The sequence below is a fragment of the Petromyzon marinus genome, chromosome 31 (genome assembly GCF_048934315.1).
Source record: "Petromyzon marinus isolate PM22_M1 ecotype Great Lakes invasive population chromosome 31, UKy_Petmar_22M1.pri1.0, whole genome shotgun sequence".
NCBI lineage: Eukaryota > Metazoa > Chordata > Hyperoartia > Petromyzontiformes > Petromyzontidae > Petromyzon > Petromyzon marinus.
In genome coordinates, this window is record NC_133697.1 from 8,578,708 (window position 1) to 8,605,495 (window position 26,788).

A 26,788-nucleotide genomic window follows, 5' to 3' on the forward strand; every position below is an offset into this window, starting at 1 on the left:
TTAAATTACGCCCAAAAAAATGGGCCCCTCCACCTCGATGCACAATTTCCGGCGGCCGCGACTCGCCGGCTTTGGCGGGTTATGTCGCGTCACGTGGGCGCGCGACCTCCCATGTTGACCCCCAAGTTCCGGCAAGTCGCCTTCACTCACGTACAACAAAACGAATGCGACAAATCTTTAAAAACAAAATTTTCACTTGCATTACTGCCACAAACACGCGTAAACGCACCAAGCATTAAAATTATATTTTATAAATTATCCGAACGAATTGAGGCAGGAGGGGGGGGGGCTTTCTGTACCCCCCTCCCCACTATCCCCCATCGCGATTTCCGGTGGCCGCGAGACGGCGTCATGGCGGACGCGCAGCAGCAGGGCGCAGAAATCAGCGCTTTCAGCAGCTGGACGCTGCCGGAGCTTCACTCGAAGCTCATGGAGCTCGGGCAGCCGGTGGTAGGTGAGTGATGCAACCCAGGGAGCTGCGTCGTTCGAGGGGTTCGACCCCCCCCCCTCCTCTTCCCCGCCCTCCTGCACCTCTCACGTCGCGGGCTCGCGGGGGGTGCACGCGCAAGGCCTCGGGTGTTAGGCGAGGCCTAAGTGTGGCTGCGTCGTGAACTTGGTCTGCGTTGCTATTGACGTTAAAGTCGCATCCATTGATTTGTTTTTAAACAACCTTGTTTTTAATACGTTAACAGCATGTTGCCGTTATAGATTGGATTACGTTATAACATTGGACGTTCTTACTGTTATGTTTACGCTGGTCCCATGTATCGCGCGCTTCTGCGGTCGTCTCGAACGCTCTTCCGATATTAGGAAGCGACTGGAGTTATGCACTTTTAAATCTAGATTGAACACTCATTCCCTTAATAACTGCTGTTTGTGTTGAGATTCAGCGTCTATAACAGTGGCTCTGTGTTTGCTTTATTTGATTACAGGACAGAAGCATGAACTTGTACTGCGCTTACAGACCTACTGCAAGAAGGTAATAAATGTCCACGATTATACATTTGAACATTATATATGTGTATACGTTATAATTGACCACATTCTACTACTAGATTTTAGTTATTAGTCTTAAGTGCACATTAACACCATCACAAACCAATTTGTGTCCTAATTTTCATCTTTGTTGAGTGTGTTTGTTTCATGGTGCAGATGAGTTTATGCAGTAAACTGTTAAATCTTGGCTATTGCCAATTCTTTTTGTAGAGTAGTGGTCATCTCTTCAGAATATCTTACCACTCGTCTCACTTCATCCAGCAGTATAGACACAAATAAGTTGTGCTTTCCTCTGAATGTACACCTTTGCTTGCTGTATTGAGTGATTGTGTTTCCATCATGGATGTTAATGTCCTAATGCCACATCTAAAAAAAAACACTGCTTCAAGCTGTATAGATATTTTGTTCCTGTGGTCAAGCATTATGCAATGTGTGAATAATATCATCTTTGCTTTGTGCAGACTGGAGCCATCCTTGCTCGACCTCCTGGAATGCCTGAGATGGGAAAAGCGGACTCTGGGATCCCAGCAGAACAAATGGTTAGTACCCAGCGACATGCCTTTGATTCGTCGCCATGCACACAGTTATCATTCGTTGTGTATATCGTGTCTGAGTTTCCACTAAGTTAACTAAAAAACTAGAACGACCGATGTGGTCTGGTGTCAATGCAGGACAAGCTGAATATTAACACACCCCTATGAGAACACAATTCTGATATAAGCAACACGTGCTTACATGACAATGTATGTATGTTGAACTTCTTTCACACTGTACGTAGGGAACCGCACTAATCGGAGGTATGTAGCCAACCACATTACAGAATAAGAATGGTGGGGGAGAGCAAAGGGCACCTTCAGATACAAGCACACTTGCGATATAAGCAAACTTCAGATATAATCTCAAAAGAAGTGTGCATATATCCAGCTTCTGTAGCATTGGTCCCATCACTCCCTCATTTTTTTGCTGTACGTCTTTATAGTTTCTTGTTGACAGAACTTGCCATGCAAAATGTTGGTGTCTCTTTCTGTGTTTTGCCACAGATGGCACAAGCCACCATGCAACAGGTCCAGGAGCGAGCAGCTAAGATTCTCACTGAAACGCTGGTAAGTTCACGCTCGCTTCTCACATCATGCTACGGAATCGTAATGAATTTATTTATTTTTGGCGACTCCTTCCCACCGTGCACATAAACACCGCGACCCACCTGGCACGAATCATTCTGTTGTCATGTGCAAGCGCAGCGAGGACGAATGCGCAGAAGAGCTGAACAAGCAAATGCACTCCATGCTCGGGTATGGGCAGGATCATAAGTTTTATCCAAAGCTGCGCAAACTGCCTACACGACTTAAGTCCTTTATTTGTCATAACGGTATGCATAATTGCTCTCTTATCTGCATTAACACATTCCTGCGGAGGGAGCTGGTAGGAACGTTGGGTTGCTCGGGCAATGGCCAGGGTCAACGGCGGCGTGGTGTATTCCGCAAATATGCCCGACTGTGAGGGCGGGCACAAACCGGCGTGAGTAGGTTAAACGTTGAGTTTTATAAGGGCACCACGGGGTGACCAGCCCCTCCCCACCCCTCCCACCCAGCCCCACCCCTCCCACCCCCCACCCAGCTCCTCCCCACCCTCCCCACCCAGCCCCTCCCCACCCAGCCCCACCCCCTCCCATTTTTGGATGCACGACGGACGGACACAATAATCAGGAGGTTCCTACCAGTATTATTTGTGACCTAACAATGTCAGCAGCCAGGATCAATCGATGACAATCTTATTACCTGCAGATAATTAAACAGATGAGATGCGTTGCACCGTTAATTCCTCCTGTTTGATAATACTTCTCTTGTCCGTATGCATCTGTGCAGATAGGTTTTTTTTGCGGTTAAGCCATAGTCCCCACATAGCGCTCGTATCAATGCGGATAAGAGGAGCGACGAACCACTACTCTGTAGAGTAATAGTGGTATAAACGCTTGTTACAATATGAACAGCACATTTAAAACGCGTACTAATTTATGTACTGTTTACAAAGTGTATTCACAAATCTACACTTAGAAACACAATGATTGACAGGGGTGTAAAAAAAAATTCGATAGTGTATTTAAATAGAGGTACTGCAGGTAAGTAATTTTCAGTTTTAAAGGCACCATTCTTCAAGCCCATTGGTGAAAAAGAGCAACGGTTTTGTTTACATTAGAATATAATGTTTATGCGAGAGCCGTGGGCTTATGGGACCCTGGGATCCCGCCATAAGGTTCATATATATGTAAAAAGGGTTTGGAAGATTGCTAAGATGGCTAAACATGTTTTACATAACTGACAAAAATAAATAATATTCATGAACATGAAAAAAATGTACGCACACTTTTTATTTTCTCAAATAAATTATTTAGGATATCGTGGTTTAGTTTTTATGTCCATATTTACTGCACACGATGCTATTGTAAAGTCAATGCATTAATCGCAGCACACAATTCCAGTCCTTGCTGTTGAAGACAAGCAATTCTACTTTGTAAAACTATATTACTCAACTTATTCGAATAAAAATAGGGAGATTTTTACTTGAACAATTTTAGTTCTTATACTTTTTTTATGGAAGCCCAGTAAATCCTGGCATTGTAGTAGAGATACTTGTGTTATAGCAACAACAATAATGATGATGCTGATGTGTTGTGTACCTGTGTGTGCAGGTTAACGTGCTGGCAAAGGGTGGGCAGATCCCAATGTCATCTTCCGGGATGCCCCAAAATGTGATGGGTCCATCTGGGATGCCTTCTTCCACTATGACCCCATCGACGATGCCCCACTCTGGAATGCCCCTGTCAACCATGCCCCAGTCGGGAATTCCCCGTCCTCCCATGCCACCCTCGGGCATGGCTCTGCCGGGCTCCATGCAAAACATCAATACCTCCCAGCTGTCAGAAGATGACAAGCTGAAGCTCGCTCAGCAGCAGGCCGCCATGCTTATGCAACAGGTAGGGTGTGACAGATGAACTGGTTTAGCACCCAACAGGCTGTGCAGGACAGAAAGAGTTGGCAGCCGAGACATCAGTGCCGCTCCCATGACCACTGTGATTAAGGGAGAGATGATGATCGTGTGGAGGTCCATCGGCTGTTTACTGTCATCGTCCCTGCTCGTTGGCTATCTTTGGTCTTGCTGCCATTGATAAAATCCTTCCAACCAAGATTTATTTTATCACCCAGCAACATCAGCAAAGATGAAAAATAAAATAACACAATAATATTCTCACGACGTTTCAGCCACAACACAAGCGGCCTTCATCAAGTGAAGGGACGAGACTGTCTGGTAGGACAGCGCTGGAGTGGAATTATTTTATTCTCATTCTACGTGACTTTACCGAAAGAACCAAAGAAGATGAATCATTGCAGTCACGAAAGCTTTAAATCGAAAGATTTAAAGCATTTGTGCATTGGCTGTCTCCGTCTTTAACAAGGGGGCGCTATAATTGTTCTAAAGGTCGAATATTAACAAAACAAGTACAGGTATCACTTTTTTGCAACGAGGGACTTCAATTTGAAACCACCCAAATTGATCAAAGGGTTGCCCAAAACTAGGAGACAAACAAGTGTATTCACATTATTTTTCTCTCTACGTGAACTTTACCGAAAGAACCAAAGAATAAGTGTAAAAACACTGTGCAAACATACAAATGCATTTCACTTTGGCAGTTGTCGTCAGCTTACATTTTACTAATTCAATACTTCTGAGGACAACGACTATTGAAAAGTGTTGTATAAGTCACACGTAAGCATGATTGTTCCGCACTTGTTCTAAGGTGCAGAATTCGGCTATGCTAAGGTGATCCCATCACGAAGGTGCTCCCATCACCTTAGCAGCTGATGTTGGATCATAACCTGTACACATAGGCCTGAGGCAAGGGTGCTGGCCACTCGCACACTGCCCTGTCTTGAAATTGTATTAAGTGCATTATTGTAGTGTGTGCGCGACGTGTTGGCTGAGTGTTTTCAAAGACAAGGATGTTTTTTTTCCTTAGGAACGCGAGGCAAAAATGAAAAACCAGGAGATGGTTCTTCTTCAGCAACAAAAACGCGTAAGTCTTTAAGTCTGATGGAAATCTTAAGCTATAATTGCATGATACAGTTTAATTGGGAATTAGCAGTATTTACTCAGGAAAGCCTCACTTAGTCAACACTTTCAGTATAGTACTGGTTGGTCGGTATAAGCCACGTCTCTTTCGAGTACCTTTGAAAGCCACAATAGATACTTTACAACTAATTTTAAGTTATGTCCATTCTTATATCGACAAGTTAAAGAAAGAACACGTCGAGTGATGAGGTATCGCGGTGCAACGAAGCTCAGATTAAGTTCAGATAATAGAAAGCAATGACATTTAGGCGGCGTCCGTTGGTTGTGGGTGCTTCCTTGCAAGTTGCGTGTGTGTTTTGTGTTTGTGGTTAATAGGCAGCCCATATGATGGAACAAGAGATGCACAACAAGATGAGGCAGAACCTGGGGCCACGCGGTAAGTTGTTTATGCCACTAAAGAAATAAACAGCAAGTTTGGTGCTTAAAAATCCACGCAACAAATTACTACCTTTGCATATGCTAAAACGGTATTACGGAACCACTTTACAGTTAATTGATTAAAGTGGTCCTCTTATTCTCTCCATACATATCTCGAGTTGTGTGTAAGATTTTGGCAGGCCTTGCCAGCCGCGATGGTTGTAAGCGATAGGTCTATTGCTCAGTTGTCCACTGAGCCAGTCAGTCTTCCCTGGGAGACTGCCCCTCCTCCACTCCCACTGACAGGAGAGGGTGGGGATCGGCCTACCCCATATTGCTGCGCACTGACCATGTAGAAACACTAGTGATTCGCCGGTTCATTATTCCTTTATTTCCTTGACTCACTCCTTCATGTAAAATTGACAATGTCTAATTCAAGTGTCTGAAAAAACTTTTTTACACAACCTATTGGCCTTCTGCTTGGACTAAAGCAATGTCACTAAAATGATGCACTCCCAGAAGGCTGTTGGACTGATATATTTCAAACAAATTTTTATATTTGTACAATGATCCTCTTGGTTATTGCTTTCTCTACTCTTTGGTTCTTTCGGTAAAGTCACGTAGGTATAAAATAAAATAAATCACGACGTTTCGGGCGCAACACAAGCGTGCTTTCCCACTTGATGACGGACGCTTGTGTTGCGCCCGAAACGTGATTTATTTTATTTTATACCTTCGGGACTTTACCGAAAGAACCGAAGAGTATGGATTCCTGCAGTCACGAAAGCTTCAAATCGATATTGCTTTCTCTTCATTGCATATGATTTCCCCTTCGTCTTGACCCCATCTTTGTAGCACCTTGGAGTAGCGGGGGTGGCAAGTTGTATATTTTCACTGCATTGAAACTCGGTGTACTGTTGGCCTGCATAATAGCAGGAATCAAATAGTTAATAATAATTTTACTTACCCAGGAAAGACTTGCTTAGATTCAAACCTTGTATTGGCAGGGTCCTATTTTGTGTTTTTTTATTTCCTTACCTTGCACTGCTCTACTCAAGTATCTTGTCATCTCACATAATATCCCTGCGCCAGCTTTGTTAAGGTTTTGTTAAACAACTGCAATTAAGTCAAGTTCAGAACAAGATTTTACTTTTGAAAGCATTTCATTTAGCAGTATCGAATCTTGACGGTTAACTGTCGGAGGAAAACATATTTGCATACTTGCAAATTGTTCTTTTGACTGATTTCTATCATTCAACCCTTTCATTAATTTTGGTCAGCTTTCACACGGATGAATGGACTGCAGTAATGCATGGATGCATTCAGTCTTTGTTGGAAAGCATTAAAATCGCTCGTCCGTGTGATGAAGAGTCAGCTGCCGCTGTGTGTGCAGTGGTGCACATGCTGGCAGGTGTCGTCTTCGTAATGCGCGCCTTTGTGATGCATGTCTGTCGTGTGGTGGTTATTGAGCCTCTGCTCTTTTGCGCTCGCAGGACCCGTGCCCACCATGCCCATCATGCCTCTCATGTCGCGACCGAGCCTGGGGCCCATGCCAGGATCCCGCATGGGTCTCCTGCCGCCGCCACCGGGCGAAGACCGCATGGTAACGACTGGCGACGGTGCCTCGTGCCTCCCACTGAGATGCACACCATACTCCCATTGTCACCGTCATACATTGAAATTTGTATTTTATAAATCGTCTACATGATTGGTTCTTAAGACTCCCTCCCGCCATGTAAATAGGGGTGACGTGCCCATTGTGGGGACATGGGAAGACAGGATAATTGGTTATTGGAAGTTGTAGGAGGCTACAGATTAGAAAGAGCAGATGGTGTAGGAGCAAATGATGATTTGAAAAGCAATTTAAACATGTGTAGCGATGTTAAATGGATCACTACGGCGCATAGCGCCGCGTGCCGTAGAAACGGGCGCAGAGGCTAACACCGTGCAGTACCATACCGTGGATCACTAGGGGCATGGTATTGCGTGCTAGCAGAAGAGAGCCAGATGAGTCCTACCGGCAGAGTAGGGGATAGCAGCCTCCGCCAGCGCCGCAGGTTATTGCCACAGAGTCGGTCACTGGGGGAGTGTGGTGGGGGCGGCTGGCGGTAGGGGGCATGTGAGGACGAGTCACCCTGGTACCGGGTTAAGCACGTGATGGGCTGGGGTTAGTAATGTGGGCCAAAGGTGAACGAGGGGACACAGGAAGAGTAGCTGAGAAACGTTTCGAGAGTTTCCGAAGGGGGCGTGGTTAAAGGCGGAGCCAGAGAGGGAACAGGTGTAAGGTAGCCTGGAACCTTCGGGAATATTCCAGAGGTAGGCGCGGCCGAGGGTGGAGCCAGTCCGCTCCGACGAGAAGGATAAAAGGGGAGCTCCGATCGAATATCGGGGCTGTCTCAGGTGAAGTGGAACCCAAGTGCAACGTCTTCGACATCTTGGGTCAGACAGCACGTTGGCTGCTCTGACCCGATTATATTATAGTTACCCCGTATGCGAGAGAGATAGGTGCATTGTAGTCCCGTGTGTAACAAGAGTGAGAGATAGGTGTATTTAGTCCCATGTGTAACGGTGTTGCATAAGGGTAGAATACACTTTGTTGCCTCCTAACTAGTGTCTCCGAAATGACTCGCTACACATGTATCCATTCAAAACGCTTGAAATTAAGTGCAACCCTTTGTGTTAAAGAATGACCTACAAGAGCAGAGATCACGGAGCTCCTTCAACTCAAACTAGTCTGCAATGGAGGGCAGCACTTACCTACCAGCTCTGCCACTGAGTACTGAGTAATGTTTGTCACATTGAGTCAAACTAGTCCTAGGGTTTCGAAGTTGCAAAAATATAGTTGCGTCTATTCCACTCATTAAAATGGTTATAACATAATTCATTGTTATTGGCCACAAAGACATTGGAACTGCTGAAGATTCCCTTGCTCAGGCGATAATGACAAGTGCAATTGTTTGGGCTCGTGGACTCAATATTTTAATTCTCAGAGCTGGCGTTAATCCAAATTTAGATTGCTTGATGGTATTTTTTGTGCAGTCAGTGGTGACTGGGCTATGATCATTAGCTTGCCACACTTGAGAACCCAGTTTAATCACAGGCAGCTCCTCGATTTGAACCCAACATCTCAACAGTACCAGCTCAGTGGTCTGACTTTTGAACCACCAAACTACCTCCGATTTAATAGAGAAAAGGCTGAAATAACTTTATTGAAGAAGACAAATTCAGTTGTTGATTATAGGACAAAAGCGGGGGGGGGGGTCTGTTTCTTGGACTTGAGCCTGGGGTTTTATTTGTGCTGATTATTATTTCTTCTCTGTTTCCTGCAGCACCACCAGCATCAACAGCATCAACAGCACCAACAACACCAACAGCACCAACAGCATCAACAGCACCAACAGCACCAACAACACCAACAACACCAACAGCACCATCAACAGCACCAACAGCACCAACAGCAGCAATGGTCTCATGGTCCCGGTGGGCCTGGTGGGCATGGTGGGCATGGTGGTCCTGGTGGGCATGGAGGTCCTGGTGGGCATGGCGGTCCTGGTGTTCCTGGAGGGCATGGCGGTCCTGGCGGTCCTGGTGGACATGGTGGCCCTGGTGGGCATGGCGGTCCTGGTGGTCCTGGCGGGCCTGGTGAAGAGAATGGAGGCGGTGGGGGACCAGGAGGGAACGCACCGGGGAGTGGAATGGCGGGGGGCGGAGGGCGTGGGGAGCCCCGCATCCCGCACGCGCTGGAGCGGGTGCTGCAGTACAAGGAGTTGCGACAGGAGGAGATGGCGAAGATGGCCGACCCCACCACGGGTACGCTCGCACGCACACACTTCTGCGAAGGCCGTAGCGCCTGGGAGTTTGCCCATGCTGATTCATCATCATTTTCAGCCATGGTTAATCCACTTGTGGATGAAGGCTTCTCCAAGCCGTCGCAATGTCTCGCAGTCCTGCGATGTAGAAATCCATCTAGCGCCCACACAAGCTGATGTCATCATTCCATCTCCATGGTGGGCGTATTCTCCTTTGCGTTCTCTCCTTTGTCTGACATTCCTACGTTCGCCTTCGCCACTGGCAAAAAATCCCATCTTGTGACTTCGTCCTGCCCAAGTCCCACTTCATTGTTCTACCAACACCATTGTCAGTAACGCCTTGCCCTGAAAAATTACACGTTGGCCCTTTTCTTTTGATACTGAGCCACACTTCTTTGCCAGAAAATAACCTCTTGTGGCTGAGCAATTTTGGTTTTTCCATATTCAGTGATGCAGCGAGGTTTTGTGTGAAATGAGACAATCTCCACAAACAAATGGCTGTTTCTTTACATATCTAAATACTGCTTTGCATTGCATATTTTGCACTCGTGTATTTTTATTGAGGATATAATGAATCTTTTAAAATCGATTCTGATCATCGTCATCATCATCCACAATCAATCTCCTGCTGGGAAAAGGCCTCCCCCAGCACAAGCCCATGGGATAAAATCTATTGCACTCACAAAATACTGCGTGTTTCAAGTCATGCTTATAAGAATCAATTCCAATTTGTATATGTTTACAGCACCAAAAGTGTTATAGATTCACTGCAGTTTAGGTTTTTTTTTCAAGAGTAAAAATTGAATCTGTGCATCGATCCACAATTGTGATGATTTATTGCAATGGTGGGGGGGGTGATTTGTTACTTAGGTCGTTCGTATCCCTTTGTATCGTATCCATTTCACTGTTTTCTGTCACATACGCTGTATACATTACATTGTTTCGAGTATTATGTTCGTCATTTATCAACCTATGATAATAGGTTTTTCCCCTTTTATCTGGCAATACATATATTATCAGAGTGTTTTTTGTTTGCATTCTGACCACAAGCATTGTGGTTAATGTAGAAATGATTCCTTGTAAAAGGTTTAAATTTGGTGTTGTAACATCTTAACACCTTCTGGGTTATTTCGGTAAAGTCACGTAGAATGGAGATAAAATAATAATAACAGAATAAAATTCTCACGACGTTCGGCCACAACACAAGTAGCCTTCCTCAGGTGAAGAAACAGGACTGTCTGGAAGACAGCGCTTGAGTGAACCCTGCCAAGCTTGACAGCGTCTTTTAAGCTGTGTGGGAGGAACAGAGCGCCTTGACAAAGGAGTTTACATATAAATTAGCATGTAACTGGGGGATTAGCATGATGTTGGTGTGAGGGATAAGCACCACGGAGAGCGACGAGCTTTGTTCAGACGGACGAGTCCATCTATGTTCGGAACGGAGGAGGGGGGAGAGGAGTTTACATATAAATTCGCATGTAACTGGGGGATTAGCATGATGTTAGTATGAGGGATTAACACCACGGAGAGCGACGAGCTTTGTTCAGACGAACGAATCTATTTATGTTCAGAACGGAGGGGGGGGGGAAAGAGGAGGAAACGGCCATGGTGCGCTGCTCTGTCCTGTGTTGCGTTATAACTATGCTGTAAACTAGACTACTATACATTACAATATTATACCTTCCAATCTAAACTACATTGTATAATATCGTATCCATAGACAAACCCCACCCTTGAATTATACAATGCGTTACTATATGCCACCCTATACTTTAACTATAAAATATTACACTTGTAGTATTACACTATGTATTATTATACTAACCCTACTGTATACCACACTGCTGTATTTTACTATACAATTACGGTACTATATATTGCCTTATGAATTATGTTAAACATTACACTGTTATACTATTTATTATTATACAAAATGCTATAAACTATACTATTGACTGTCGTATGAAAGGTACTAAGAGGCAGTGCCAGCGAATGCACTGCGGTCTGAAGGTCACCATAAAATACAATTAATCAAGAATCTAAATGGTTTATAACGTCTTTCCATTGGTTACTAAGCCGGAATCCATCTTCTCGATTGAAATTGTCTCTGTGTTTGTATATGTGGATAGCCTCATGAACGAATCTCATGTTAGCCGGATGGCTTGCAGAGAACCTCCGTCTTGGAGAAGTCAATTGTCATGTGAGCCCACTGAATTATAACAGCGATCTGCCACAGCTGAGGTGTTCGTCCTACTGTGTTTCAAGTCTGCTTTATGTTCACGGATGCGGTCTGAGATATGTCGTTTGGTTTCTCCAATGTAGCTGCTACCACAGAGGCAACTTAGTTTGTAGACGCCCGGGTACTGTATGTTTGGAACCACATCTTTTACAGACGGAACCAGATCACGGATTTTATGTACTGTGTTGAATCGGACCTGGATCTTGTGTTTATTTAGGATGTTGGAGATCTTTTTTGTGACCCCTGCAATGTAGGGTAAGGTGATGATTTTGAATGGCTCCTCAAGAGCATCCTTCTTCATGGTTGGAGTGATGGCTTTGCGGATTGTGTAGTCGGAGTAACCATTAGCCCTGAGAGCTTGGTGTACGTGCTTGAGTTGCATTGGGCTCTGGTATAGAGTCTTGATGAGGGAATTCTTCTGGGATGGATGGTGGTGGGAAACCGGTTTTAAGTAAGCATCCGTATGGGTATCTTTCCTGTAGACAGAGTGGCTCATTGAACCATCAGGTCTCCTTTTAATTAGGAAATCAAAAAAGGGTAGCTTGTCATATTTTTCGACTTCCATTGTAAATCTGATGGCTGGGTGTATGGAATTGATGTGGCCGAGGAATTGGTCTAGAGCAGGCCGGCCATGTGGCCAGATGACAAAAGTGTCATCCACGTTCCTCTTCCATAAGGTCGGGCGTAGAGTGGCAGTCTGGATGGCGTCAGTCTCAAATTTTTCCATGAATACGTTGGCTACAACCGGCGATAGGGGGGAGCCCATTGGGGTGCCCTCAGTTTGTTTGTAGAAAGTTGCATTCCAGGTGAAATATGTGTTGGTTAAGCCAGGGGGGGTACATCAGTATGTAGTCCTTGATGAACCAAATCTTCAATGATTGCGATGGTGTCAGGTACAGGAACTTTGGTGAATAGGGAAACAACATCAAAACTGACACGCAGGTCGTCTGGGGACAGGGAAATACCCTTGATTGTCAAAACGTTGTCAAGCTTGGCAGGGTTCACTCAAGCGCTGTCTTCCGGACAGTCGTGTTTCTTCACCTGAGGAAGGCTACTTGTGTTGTGGCTGAAACGTCGTGAGAATTTTATTCTATTATTTTTATTATTTTATCTCCATTCTACATGACTTTACCGAATGAACCCAGAAGATGAATTCCTGCAGTCACGAAAGCTTTAAATCGAAATCTTAACACCTGTTTTGTTGCCAGATAAAAGGGGAAAAACCTATTATCATATTTTGGTGCTGGCAAAGGAGGTCCCATGATGTATGAACCTGCATTATATCGCATTATGGCATCACCTATCACTCTTTATGACACTTGCATTATGTTACCATGTGCTATGTTGTCACATTGTATTACATCTCGGTGTGTTACAATTGATGGAAAGCCCATGACCTGGTAACAAAGGCATTGTAGCATTGTTCTTGTCGACTGTGGGCTTACAGGCCTTCTGATCTCCGCACGTATTGCATGGACTGCACTTGTCAGTTGCCCACTGGATTAGGGCCCCCTCACACTGTGTGGGTTTTTCTGGGTTTATTTGACCATATTTCACCAAAGTAGCCATACTCTTACCTGTAAAACCAGTTTTTTCATGTCTAATCCATCCAAGCACTTTTCAGCCTCAAACCTGCTCAGCTGCTGAGATCCAACGAGATAAGTTGGATTATGTGCGAAATAGGTGATGCAAAAGTCCCGCGGCTTGGTAGCAACTGCATTTGAGCACCTCTATTATGACCAGCACCGCATCCTCACCCCGCCACCATTGCCTTCATCCTCCTTCCTTTCAGAGGACGAGTGGGAGAACTGGAACGAGTCATCTGCAAGGACGAGTATCTTGGAGAAGGAGAAGGCCGATGCCGAGGGTGATGAGGATGAGAACGAGAATGAGGAGAACCTCACCCCGGCCGCTTCCACTGGGCCGGAGTCCAAGAAAGAGGTAAGTGGCGGACTCGCCACCGCCACTCGTCATTGTGGAGAGACAACAATGACAAGCTGCTCCATTAAGGGAGCCTCCTTATGGCTCACAGATTCCTGGCATACTGTATTTTTATTCTCCGAATAATATGGGGTTAATGTACATTGTCCTTTTGTCGTCACGCTTGAAGGGTGGGTTTACGTCCAAATTGACTAATTCAGGGGTGGGCAACCTTTTGCTTGCTGACGGTCGAATAGGATTTTCACGTACCTTCGGCAGGCCCACAGTTGAGCAAACACCTCCATCACTTCTGTCGTTGCAAGAGGGCCCCTGCAGTGTGTGCGTTTATATTTCAGTCATTCGGCAACCGACCGACCTAACCAGCAAAACCGCTCCTGTGCCGTGCCAGTCGAAAAATCGTCGACGCAAGAACAAGAAGAAGCGCAAGAAGAATCGGCAGCAGCAGCGGCCGGACGGGGTGCCTGCGGTCAGCACGAGCAAGAAGGACGGCGCCGGGGAGGGGGAGGACTCTGGCGGTGAAGTAGAGGTTGAGTACATCACAGAGGAGCCCGAGATCTACGACCCCAACTACATCCACTTCCGCAAGATCTTCCAGGCCTTCAAGGTGGGCGATTCATCGCATGAGTGGGGGGGGCCACACAGCTATGGATAAAGTAGAATTGACGAGAGAAATGTAGATATAGTTTACCGATTAACCGCGCCACATGTAATTTGGATACAATTACCAATTCCTTTGAGGTGTGTCGTGTGTATGAATTACACATTTAATTCATTTGCATATGTACATGTCATTTAGATCATTAGCCACCTCTGCCAGTGGTGAGACCTATCTTTTGCAGAGATATTTGAAATATGGTTTTTGAAGTTTGTTGATTAACGTGTTTGATAATCACATGCAAAAATAACAACCACTGATCAACGTGGTAAAGTATGGTCAAACAAGCCCCATGACCGATACGGTATTGAGGCCTTCAGAAACGGACTGACAAGGGGCCGTAGGTTTTTTAACGTACATGGCATATGTAATTGTCAAATGACGAGATCGGATTCGAGAATAACATTTAAAAAATCCAAAGCAACAGCCGATTAAAGATGTGCCTGAAATTGAGCACTGCTCGTGACGATGTGCGCCCCTCCGCCTCCCGCAGCTCTCCGAGGAGGTGAAAAAGGACAAGGAGGCCGAGAAGGAGAAGGAGAAAGGGCGCCTGGAGCAGGAGGCAGCCGCCAAGAAGAAGAAGGAGCCCGAGCGGGAGAGAGACAGCGATGACGACGACGATGATGACGACGACGTGAGTGCCTCGCAGTGCGGCGGCGTTCAGCTTTGACATGCCCGTAGGCCACAATGCCCAGCGCAGCAAGGGTGGAATACATACGTCCCATGGACCAGATACGGCCCGCGGCTCCATTTCTTACGGGCTGTAGCCACATTAAAAGCTAACTCATCTAACCACGCTCAAACGAAGTTTATTCGTAACTGCAAGCAGGTTTTACTCAGGCTATCAGTAGCTGGTGTGTAGTGTTCGTTTGTTATATAGTTGTATGCTTTATTTAAATTAAGGATGTAATGGGACATTGATTTAATCTTAAGCATGCAATACATGCTTGGACTTGTGAGTGTAAGAATTTTTTTTATGTAAAATGGATTAAAATTATATGACAATGCTACCTTTAGGCTCATTTTTCAGTTTCATTTATTTGGTATAGCCCTGTGAGCTATTCGGCTCTTGAATCGGGTGCAACCGCAACAAACAAAAATATGAACAAGAAAACATCTTAAAGTGACTGTGCAAACAGAAAATCCAGGAAAAAAACATCAAAATATTCCTGAAAAAGCACCTTACACCACCGCTGTGTGCAAAAATCCCAGTGGGATGCAAGTCAAACAACAACAACCACAAGACAACTTAGATTAAGGCCATCAGTCTAACTCCGTACTACAACAAACAATCATGGCCAAACCAAAAAACTTTTCGAAATCACCAAAATAAAGCCATAAAATCAATGTTACATGAGGTCAAGGAAACTGCAAACAAGGCATAACAAATGAAATGAACAAGTGACAATAAAACAAGAAAATGTATTCTTGAATTCATTCGCACACCAAATAGTGACAAGGTCAACTGATTTCTGGGGGTAATGGGGGTTAATTGATACGTGGATACTAGGTACACAGGCTGTCGGTGAGTGGAATAGTTGGCACTGTGGATGGTTTCAGGTAAGGTGCCAGTGCACAGGCTATTGGTGAGTGGGGTAAAGTGTTATTGTTAATGATATCGCTGTGTCCCTCATGTCAGTCGCTCACCTCCGATTGGGATGGTTGATGATGGCTCGCGACACCGCCACGGCGTCTGCGGCCGGGGCACGGTGGTGCTTAACGCTCAACTCTTTTGCAGGATAAGAAGGAGTCGCAGCCGAAGCTGTCGAAGAAGAAGCTGCGGCGCATGAACCGGCTGACGGTCGCCGAGCTCAAGCAGGTGAGAAGCCATGCTCCCCGCCTGCTGGCTCCCCGTGTCCAACGCTTTCAAACTGAGACAGAGGTCCCCTCCTGTAATCTACATTGGCTGTTGGGGAGAGCTATCACACCGTACGTAGCCAACCATGCTAATGGGAGGTGCGGGGGAAGGACAACAAACTAAAGAACTTAGTTTTCAATGTAGATTTGAAAGTGCATATCTCTAGTGGCTTCCTTTTAAGCTTTTTGTGAGCATCTTTGAAGGCTGGTAGTGCATATATAAAATTATTAGCATCAACAAGAAAAGGCATAGAAATACCACACACATAATAAGACCGCAGGATCAACTTCTTATCCAGCACTTACCCTTTTTAGGCCAGTTGTCAAAATTGCTACACACTTTTAAAAAAATGTGCTAAGTGCGAATCAATTTTTTTGTGGGGTATATTGTGGGTACCCAACCCCCCTTGGCGTATTTTTGTGTGTACATCCGATGAAAGCTGAGAGAGACAAACCATTGATTTGCGGCAACGTGCTCTTTGTGCCTCGGAGTGCGTCATTTAACGCGCACCTGTTTTCTCAAGTGAGGGGCTGCCTCCGAGGGCTTAATGTTGAGTTGAAGACTCTTACTCTCGGCTTAGATCGTGGGCGCGGTCGATTTGTCTGGACGAGCAAAGTGGTTTTGAATGGGTGAAGACAATTGGCCGATTGACCAGCAGCGTGCCGGGCCACTTGAGAATGATTTACTGTTCAACCCCAGTCAATCGACCTGCGCGCTTGTTAATTAAGTCGTCGTCCGAATGTGTAAAGTAGTATTTGACACGTGTGAAATAATTGAGCGGTTGGACAAATGCAGGTTATCGATTTTATCTGTGCAGTCGAGCCCCCGCCGCCCCCCTTCATCATCCTGTGGAGGATAGTGAAGCTCAAGAAATACATAGACACGCCTGAAAATTAGTCTGCAGAACCCCACACACAATGGGGTAATTAGCTCAGGGCTTTCCATGGGGTAAGTGAACACCTGCATAGAGGGAAGTGAATTTTTTATGGATTACAAGGATGATCCAAGATTAATAAAACATTGGTGTAAAATTGTTTACAATTAAGGACACACCCAATTGAAAACCAGACAATTGAATCAAACGTTTATCCAAAGTGACGCCCTGACATCGGCTTCCCTACTGCTAAGTAAATATTTCTGAAGACATGCGCGTGTTGAAAAGCGTTACATAATCCATGGACATGCATGATTTTACCAACCTGTTTATTTTCCGATTAAAAACCCGCAGCAGCCATCCAGCACGGTTCATTTTGCGGCACACATGATGACCCCGCACCCAGGTGAACGGACATTCAGCTTCATCATTGAAATCATCATCATCGTCATCGTTATTCTAATTCGCAGCTGGTGATGAGACCGGACGTGGTGGAGATGCACGACGTGACGGCGCGCGACCCCAAGCTGCTCGTGCAGCTCAAGTCGACGCGCAATACGGTGCCCGTGCCGCGCCACTGGTGCTTCAAGCGCAAGTACCTGCAGGGCAAACGCGGCATAGAGAAGCCGCCCTTCGACCTCCCTGACTTCATCAAGCGCACGGGTATCATGGAGATGAGGCAGGCGCTGCAGGAGAAGGTGAGACAGCGACGGGGGCGAATGGCTGCACGTGGGCCAGTGTGGTGGCACGGCGCTCTCACCGCTTGCAGGGTTGTGCATCGAGTGGTCTTAGTTTGGTTCTTCAGTGAGCCTCGGGATTCTCAGCCCAGTCAGTGACTGCACTAAAAAGACCGTTCTGTCAAATATTGTTTGTTGCTTAATTCGACTTTTAAAAACTGTTCGGTCGAGATGACATTTGACGAACCTTCTCTGAGGGGCATATAATTGGTGTGCGTCGATTTTGGATCCGAAGACCTCTTTAAATGACTCCAGAAGTGTAGATCTCTCGTCATCTTTGAATGGTTGTTCGCTGATACAAATGGCGCACTGCTTACTGCAAGCTTTTTCAATGTCATTTTCTTTTTGCATGACATGACACCGATAGCACGATTGAAATATAATGGAGACAAAAGAACACCTGATTGAGAGAACTTTCCCACCCTTGGGTTTGACACTGCCAAATTACAGAAAAGTGTCCGGTCGTGCAGTGTTTTTGATAATGATCCTTCATCAGAGGCATAGAGTAAGGACAATGAGATGATTTTTATGGATTTAGAGTGGGAGAATGGAATTTTCAATGAGCTGCCTTATGACGAGGAAACTTGGAGTATGTTGAAATGTGGGTGGAGGTGATGTACTAGTAGTTTTATATTGTTAGATAATAGCCAACAAAGAACAAATCCTAAGAATCCAAGTTCAAGCTTTGGTTAGGTTGTTGGTTGTGACCCAACAATTGTAATGAAAATTTTTAATCGCTGCGGTATTGCCTAATCTTACTTGTTTCGCACCTCCTATTAGCACAGTTGGCTACGTACGGTACGAATGAAGTTCAACATACATGCATGCGTGAGACCTTTTTTAACCGGCAGGTGATTTATTTCCCCCCCCTCCCCCATCTTGGCCTGCACCCTTTGCCCCCTGTTATTCGGCACGGGTAGGAGGACCAAAAGACGCTCAAGTCGAAGATGCGCGAGAAGGTTCGGCCGAAGCTCGGCAAGATCGACATCGACTACCAGAAGCTGCACGACGCCTTCTTCAAGTGGCAGAGCAAGCCCAAGATGACCATCCATGGGGACCTCTATTACGAGGTGAGCACACCGTGCGACCGGCCCCACCTCTCCCCCCCTCCACTTGGTACAGCCCAAGCCACACGTTTCATGTCACACCAGGGAACTTGAACTCACTTGAGGAATGATGTAACTCGGAAAAACCAGGTTGCTCTTATCTCGTAGATGCATGGTTAGGCCAGTGCTTAATTTCAGCCGGAACGGTCTAGAACGTCATTCCGGTAATTATTTCGGCGCACCACATCCATCTCACCGCTTAGAGAATGGTTCTCATGTTTACCAGATAGCCTTAATTAGCATAGTACTCGAATTTCACTTCCTTGTTAAGTTGAACTTTAAGGACGCACAAATATCTGACGTCAAGAAGCCACATATGTGACACATGATATACACAGCCAGAAGCGTTCTGTAAAATATCGAGTGAGAAATTAGGCTGATTGTCCCCATGCTGTTAGATGTGAATTTTAGGCTTTGTTAATGGGAACAAAAAAAATTGTTATAGTGAAGTATGTTGCCCGAGTGTTACCGTGCCGGCGTGGCATTTATCTATCCTTATGGGAGTAATGTTTTTACATGTAGAGGAATGGGAAGTCCTTGCAGTGACATCATAAAAGCATTATAATGGCATGCCTGATGATAAAATGTTTTTAACGCTTTCAAACTAAGGTTGGTGACGTGTATGTGTTAGCTCTGTCTGTCCATCTGCCTGCACTGGCATGATAACGGTTAATCCAGTACATTTTAGTATAAAGTTGCCTGGCTGTTAAGGACTTTCCTAATTGAAACCGGCCAAACTAATCTCAGGATTGCACAAATCGCAGACACAAATGAGAGCGAAAGGACTTTGCAAATAAGTTAATACATTTTGACCTTATGGCTACCCGGTTCGCTTACATGCTGCTAATGAAACAGCTTTATAGAATTTATGCATATGCATGATTTTTCAAACATTCAAACTTGATTTGAAGCTTTCCTGACTGCAGGAATTACTCTTTGGTTCTTTCGGTAAAGTCACGTAGAAAGAAAATAAATTAAATAATAGAATACGACGTTTCGATTGCAACACAAGCAACCGTCATCAGGTAGAACTAAATTTGAGAGAGAGACAAAACACAAACATGGAGACACACAGACACACAAGCAGAGATAGACAACACAGAGACACAGAGAGAGACACAACATCGACACACAGAGACCCAATGCCTCTGTGTCGAGGTCTTAAATAGAGAGAGAGGTGGGTGGTGGGGCAGAGAGAGAGGTGGGTTTGCTGGAGCCGAGCAATTAGCATGTCACTGAAAGACCCAACAAGACTGGTACATTTTTGAGAGAGATGTGTGGAAATCCACCCCGAGGCGACCGAGGGAGAGAGAGCGAATGTACCTATGAGAACCTGGTAAATTTTAGAGAGAGAAATAGGCAGTTGGAGAAAACAAAATTTTGCAAAAATGTTTATGCAATGCAACAACAGAGAGTCGGCTGACACACAGTTAACGCGTAGCCTGATTGCTTACGATCCCCAAAGATTTCCACGAATGAACCACAATACTTTGCTGATTTTATCAAGAAGCATAAACCATCATGCAAACATCGGTCATCCTCACAGCGGCTTTTGGCTAACCATCGAACAAAATATGGTCAATATATCGTGCGCTTTCAGATGCGCTTCTGTGGTCGTCTGGAATGCTCTTCCTTCTGATATTAGAAAGCCACTCAAGCTATGGCCTTTTAAATCTAGATTGAAAACTCACTTCTTTAGAATAGCTTTTTGTTTTCGTTTTTTGTCCTTCCCCCGCTCTTCTGATTAGCACAGTTGGTTATGTACGGTGCAAAAGAAGTTAATCATGTATACATTTGTGGCCAGTGTATCCTAACATTAACTTGGGGTGTGGATGTGGCTGCGCGCAGGGAAAGGAGTTTGAGACGCGCCTGAAGGAGAAGAAGCCGGGTGATTTGTCGGACGACCTGCGGATCGCACTAGGCATGCCCATAGGCCTGGTGAGGGGTCCCCACTGAGGACACACATGCCCTCATCTTTACCATCATCATAATCACTATCATTACAATCAGTACGATTTATTACCGTTGCCATCATAACCATCATCCTTATCATCATTGTTATCGTGACTATTATCTTTATTCTGATTACTATCATCATTCTACTTTAATTCAGCGCAATTGATGCTGGGTTGGAGTTAACGCTTGGCTGTATGTATTTAAGACTTAATAATGTTAAGCTATGTAGCAAGTATCTAGTACCATATAGACATTGTTTATTATTTGTGATGGTTTTTGTTTACCTAATATTATTTACTTGTTTTGTTCTGTCTGATTATTGTACTCAAATAAATTCTGTTGTGTTTCAACACGGGTCTCGCTTGGAAAGCAGGCTTGTTACTCGATGCATTATAAAAACGTTAAACCAGGTTAAAGTCTCTCTTTAAATGCTTTTCGACTTGAGAGCCATAGCTTTGATCCACTGTTCTCTATTGTCCACAGAACTGTGCCAAGGTGCCACCCCCCTGGCTCATCGCCATGCAGCGCTATGGCCCACCACCATCGTATCCCAACCTCAAGATCCCAGGCCTCAACTCGCCCATCCCGGAGGTGGGTGCACCTTCACTCGTCATCGCATTCTTCACCGTGGTTTTCACCGTCATTGTCGTTGCTTTGTTGTTGTTCACATATACGATTGCGGTTTTTATTTTTACAGCGAGAAAAAAATAATCTTGAACAATTGTTGTATTTTTTTACACTTTCATTTGGTTAGAAATATCGCAGACTATTTTGGGAAGGCATTAAGACTTAGTCACACACACTGAAGCAATTAATACCACAACTACCATTTGCCATTAGGCGGCAGTGGTGTCACCTTGGGGCTTTTGCTAGGCTCGGTCCACTCTGAGACTACAGGACATTGGCTGGCAGGAAGTCACGGGTCAGCCAAAGATGTTTTTGGCTAGCTGACTGACCACTCTGTACACTTCATCAGACATTGCACAAGTATACAAACAATGTTTCAGCACAAGTAAGGTGCCTAAGAAAAATGTGCGCTCGTGACAATAGGTTGGGGCACACTAGTTTGTTTTAATTAGTTGTTCAACTGCAGTAAGGGGATCATATTCTTTATTCTAGTTTGTTGTCCTTCCCCTGCCTGTCTGATTAGCACGGTTGGCTACATGTAGTGCAAACGAAATTCAACATACATACATACATCACCAACAGGACACGTCTCTCTCCTACAACTGTTGAACTATTGCTGATTTGAGAATTTGTTCAGTTTGTTCACCGGCGCCACTTGCTCACTCGCTCACCCATGTTATGTTTTCTCTGTGCGCCGCGTTGGTGCGGGCAGGGCTGCACGTTCGGATACCATGCCGGCGGCTGGGGCAAACCGCCCGTGGACGAGATGGGCCGCCCGCTCTACGGTGATGTGTTCGGTGTGAGCGCACAGGACTTCCAGGTACCCCGCTCGCTTGGGCCTACGGGAGGTTGCACCCATCGCCGCACGTTCACTCCCATTGTTACCAACTTAGGGACTTAGTCTGGCGATGTTTTGTGTGTTTCCCGAATGACGACGGTTTTGTCCAAGTGGCTTTAGAGAGATCTTGCGGCTTTCTCGCATGAGGACATTTCGGAGATTTTTTTTATTGATTCCAGGTCTACATTTAGAATTCTGTATCAGTTACTATATTCTTGGGTCTTTCGGTCAAGTCACGTAGAGAGTTTACCCCTCACACTCGCGCTGACTCGTCGCTGTAACCCTGTTGCGGCGAGTAGGAGAAGGCGGAGGAGGAGGACATGGACCGCACCCCCTGGGGAGAGCTGGAGGCCTCCGATGAGGAAGAATCTTCAGAGGAGGAGGAGGAAAGCGAGGATGAGGCGCCAGACGCATCCGGCCTCATCACGCCCGCTGACAGGTATGAGAAACCTCTTTAGCGGCGCATCGTCACGATGGTGAGCCAGCTGCTTTGATCCTCGCGTCCTGGCGTCCGTTCCTGGCCCCTTGTATAATGCTCTGCCTTGTGTCACTGTGCCTTTCGCCCCACCCCCCATCTTCTCTTTCTGTGCAGCGGCCTTGTGACGCCTGGCGGTTTTGCATCTGTGCCGACCGGCATGGAGACACCGGACATGATCGAGCTGAGGAAAAAGAAGATTGAGGAGCTCATGGATGGGTAAGGAGTGCTGGATTTGCAAGGATATTGTTTTTTGGGTTTTTGCCCTAATTTTATCAGCGTTGTGCGACAAAAAAAAGTATCTATTTGGAACTCACAGAGAAGTGCAACGCTTGATGTGACAGAACGGTCCGTGGAAGTGCATATTACAGAGTTACTACCTCTGACATCCTATCACGTGACCTCTGGTCCACACAGTAGGAGGCAGCACTTCTGCCCCACCCCGCCACCGAGTGTATTGCTTGTCGCATGAGAATCAGAAATATATTTTGAATTCCCAGAGCCATAATTCAGCCAAATTATCTGTAGCATCGAATTCAATGCAATCGGCTTTCTGTCCAGTCATTGGTGGCTAGGCTGAAGCAATTACAGGCCAGCTCCGCGCGACGACGTCCGGGCGACCTAGCCACCTCCGTTTTGCTTGAAATTTGAGCAGTGAACACCTTCGCCGTTGGGCGTCTGGCGCACGTGCACGTTAATGCTTCGTCACTCTCGCGCCACGTAACGTTTGTTTCTCCCGACTCGGCGTTTGTGTGACGCAGTGGGGATACACCGCAGCAGCTCTTCATCCCGCTGCCGGAAAAGAGAATTGGCGTTGGCGCTGCCATGATGGGTTCCGCGCACATCTACGACATGTCAACGGTGGGGAACCCGCACGGCGCAGCCACAGCTACCACTGTCCATGGCTGCACCCATTACCTCTCGTTGTATGACCACAGTCGAAGCGTGTTCTGTAAGCACACAAATATATAACCACAGAATCAGTTTATTTATCCTGGGGGGAATCCGATGTGCTATAAAGCACTTTTTCACAGACGTCCAGTAGGGGTGGGTCAGAACATTACAACAACAAACAATACAAAAACACAACCGGAGTGTAAAGTATAGGAAAGGTAAACATAATTACTTAAAAACATCTATTGTACCAAGTAAAGGTCACTGAGCTATGACGTTATTATTCAGAAGCGACTTGGCCACAAATGTTAGCTCAACAAAGTGGCTTATCATGTGGAAATTTATAGCAGGAAAATAATCAATTTTGATATAAGCAACACACTCTACGCTATACTGGTGGGCAAATGGCAAGGAGTAACTTAGCATGTAAGTACTCCTGCTTTATTCCTAAGGGGGAGTGTTTATATCCAGCTGCTACACTATAAAGTAATTGGTCTTATTAAACAAGTGGGCTTGTTAAACGAGTGTGTAAACACTTGTTAAAATACCACCTTAAGTAAGAGGTGCCGACAGAAACAGCTGTTATAGATGCATAGCCAAGGTTTATACCGATAGTGGCCTTCACAGCGATGTCACGCTCCATAATGACACACTTAAACCGTAACGTCTTCAAAGTCCATTTACTCATAAACAACACCTCACAATTGCGTCAGTCTTACCACACGCACAGTTTAGCTATGCATCCACAAGGTAACGCCTGTCTGGTTTTTTGGGTTGGGCATTTTTCTGATCCTCGTTAAACCAGCAGTTCCTAAATGTATGTTTTTAAATTGGCGCGTAAGCGCTTTAGGGCTTTACCATTAAGAGGTTCATCATCTCATATCACCTCTATGTTATATTGCATTTCCTCTGCGATGCCTTTAAGATGCTTCATAAACTCAAGTTGCATTCTACGAGCCCTTAATTAACTGACCGTGCGCGGGCCTGTGCCAAAAATTGGTCTTCATTGATTTACATTGGTACAGTGGTCATGAAATGACTTAAGAAATTGGAAAATGTATAGAAATTGTAATTCGAATTCTTCACCGGCAACGCTTAACTATAAGCGAACACGGCAACTTGGACATTAAGGACAGGGTGACGTTCTGTAGAACTTTTTCCTTACCGAGTGCCGAATAGGATTTTCAAATACTATTGGAAGGCCACATTACTTGACACTCTAAACTGTTTTGTTTCTGTCCCATTTCGAAGTAGCAGATCTTGTAGGTTCTCCCCACCACTGTCTTGAGCCATCATCGTTAAGCAACCGCTCAAGTCTCGCCGAATCCCAGGTGTTAACATTGTGGCGCCCGCCCCTTCGATTACCCACACAGGTGACCGGACGCAAGGGCCTGGTTGGCACGGGGCCTGGAGGCATCGGTGTTGCCGGTGGCGGCGGTGGCATTGGTGGAGGCGGCGGAGGTGGCGGTGGAGGCGCAGGAGAGTCACAGGGCGTGGAGGTGGCGCTGGCGCCCGAGGAGCTGGAGCTGGACCCGACGGCGATGACGGCCAAGTACGAGGAGCGTGTGCGGGAGCAGCAGGCCCAGGTGGAGAAGGAGGACTTCAGCGACATGGTGGCAGAGCACGCTGCCAAGCAGAAGGTTAGAGAGCGGCGCGTGGGGTTGCATGCATTGTGAGTGGTTAATGTGGTGCATGTGGTTAATGTAGGCGGATGCAGGAAATGGAGTAAAAACTACAAATGACAAGTGGCCACAAAAGTGGTGACCTTTTTATTGACACTCCCACGTGGCATGTGCTATTGTGCTTAGCACTCTGCTGCAGCCAATCTGTTCCTAATAAATTTGGCACGTTGGATTTTCCATGAATTGACTGGTATAATTTTTTTCCCGTGAGTGACCCTTGTACCTGTTCTTGTTTCCTCTGGCTGCAGCAAAAGAAACGCAAGGCCCAAGCCCAGGACGCAAACAAGAGCGCCAAGAAGTACAAGGAGTTCAAGTTCTGATGGCAGCTGGCTTCAGTGGATCCCAGTATTTGCTGTTGTCTTTATACGCATTTTATTTCTGTCAGTCTAGCCCATGTGGACCACAGCAAGGCTGTTTCCTCAGTGCATTCGTCTAAAATAAAAACATTCTGAATATGTTTTACAGGCCTAATGATACAAGTGTTTTTTGTCAAACATGGTTCCACCAATTGGCTTTCCATGGCTGCCAATATTTGTTCACGTGTGCAAATACATTTAGTGTTTGTTTGCCAGGTAAACCCAGTCCTTGTGACCCAGTCACCTTTCCACTTTTATAAAATTCCAAATACAAATAAAAGTACTGGTGGTAAACATCCAACACCTGATGTAGAGCATGAAATGGATGCCGATTATAAACACCCATCAGGATGGATGTGAACCAATCACTTGCATGTAGTGTGCAACCTATTTGGATTTTTAATGGGGAATAATGGTAAACATGGAAAGGTGACTTAAATGGATTTTGGGAAGCTCTTAGTTCATACGTTTGATCCTTATGGTGGCACCCCAGGGTACCAAATAATATAAAATGGCAGACAATTTTTTTTCTGGGACACTTTTTTCAGGGGTGTACTTAACTCCCTTGACTGGGGTACCAATCAATCCGAAATCAGTGCTATTCAGCGACGTAGAAACGCGGCGAGGACGATTGCGCCGAAACCATGAACGCTCCTACGCACAGTAGTGGTGGTGCATCGTGAGTACAGCTCGTCGAGATGAGTCGATTGCCACATCGCCGACCATCAACAGACTAAAAATGACTGCATCACTGACATGCGAGAGCCGGGGTACTATGGTACTGCCATAAGGTTCATTTAGTCTACTCATCTGAATCATTGACATTTGGGACAAATTAAAGGTGATGGCGTTGGATGTGAGAGTGCTATGATGTGGCTTGGCTGCGAGTTTACTTGCGTCAGTCAACATCACTGTGCGTACGAACATTAATGGATTTGAAAATTCAAGGCCAAATAACTTCATAAAACCGCACACGATGATCGAGACTGGGTTCCAAGGGCAGGGAACAGTTTTCCTGGCTGTGTCCGCTATCAAAATATTTTAAATGTAAAGATAGACGCGTTATAAATTTTCATTTTCCACCCACGTTTCCCCCACAGGGTGCAAAAATTCCTGCCAGTCTTGGAGCGCTGTAATCCATTGGGATGGTCAAGCAGCCTCCATTTAGAGCAAGTCGTGGGTGTTTGTGCGTGCGCGATTGTTTTTTTTAGTTAACTTCCCAAGTGTTGTACACAATAAAATTCACATCAGAAAATTCAT

At 45.6% G+C, this 26,788-nt stretch overlaps 1 protein-coding gene across 1 annotated transcript; it reads left to right on the forward strand.

Moving 5' to 3' along the window:
• Positions 1-298: 298 nt before the first annotated feature.
• SF3B2 (splicing factor 3b subunit 2) lies at positions 299-26,787 on the forward strand. Its single transcript, XM_032963858.2, has 23 exons — positions 299-454; positions 933-979; positions 1,458-1,535; positions 2,037-2,099; positions 3,686-3,970; positions 5,012-5,068; positions 5,440-5,500; positions 6,975-7,084; positions 8,811-9,291; positions 13,322-13,470; positions 13,859-14,074; positions 14,619-14,759; positions 15,864-15,944; positions 17,328-17,555; positions 18,515-18,664; positions 20,549-20,638; positions 21,140-21,247; positions 21,996-22,103; positions 22,421-22,560; positions 22,714-22,815; positions 23,358-23,457; positions 24,864-25,130; positions 25,421-26,787. The coding sequence occupies exons 1-23, from the start codon at positions 352-354 to the stop codon at positions 25,490-25,492; spliced, it is 3,237 nt and encodes a 1,078-aa protein (XP_032819749.2). The 5' UTR covers positions 299-351; the 3' UTR covers positions 25,493-26,787.
• Position 26,788: the final 1 nt, after the last annotated feature.

Excerpts from the sequence above, each read along its gene's own strand:
- SF3B2 (XM_032963858.2), top strand. The coding sequence starts at position 352 with ATGGCGGACGCGCAGCAGCAGGGCGCAGAAATCAGCGCTTTCAGCAGC. Across the intron at positions 5,501-6,974 it reads GCAGAACCTGGGGCCACGCG|GACCCGTGCCCACCATGCCC; the intron begins GTAAGTTGTTTA and ends TTGCGCTCGCAG. Across the intron at positions 17,556-18,514 it reads GGCAGGCGCTGCAGGAGAAG|GAGGACCAAAAGACGCTCAA; the intron begins GTGAGACAGCGA and ends CGGCACGGGTAG.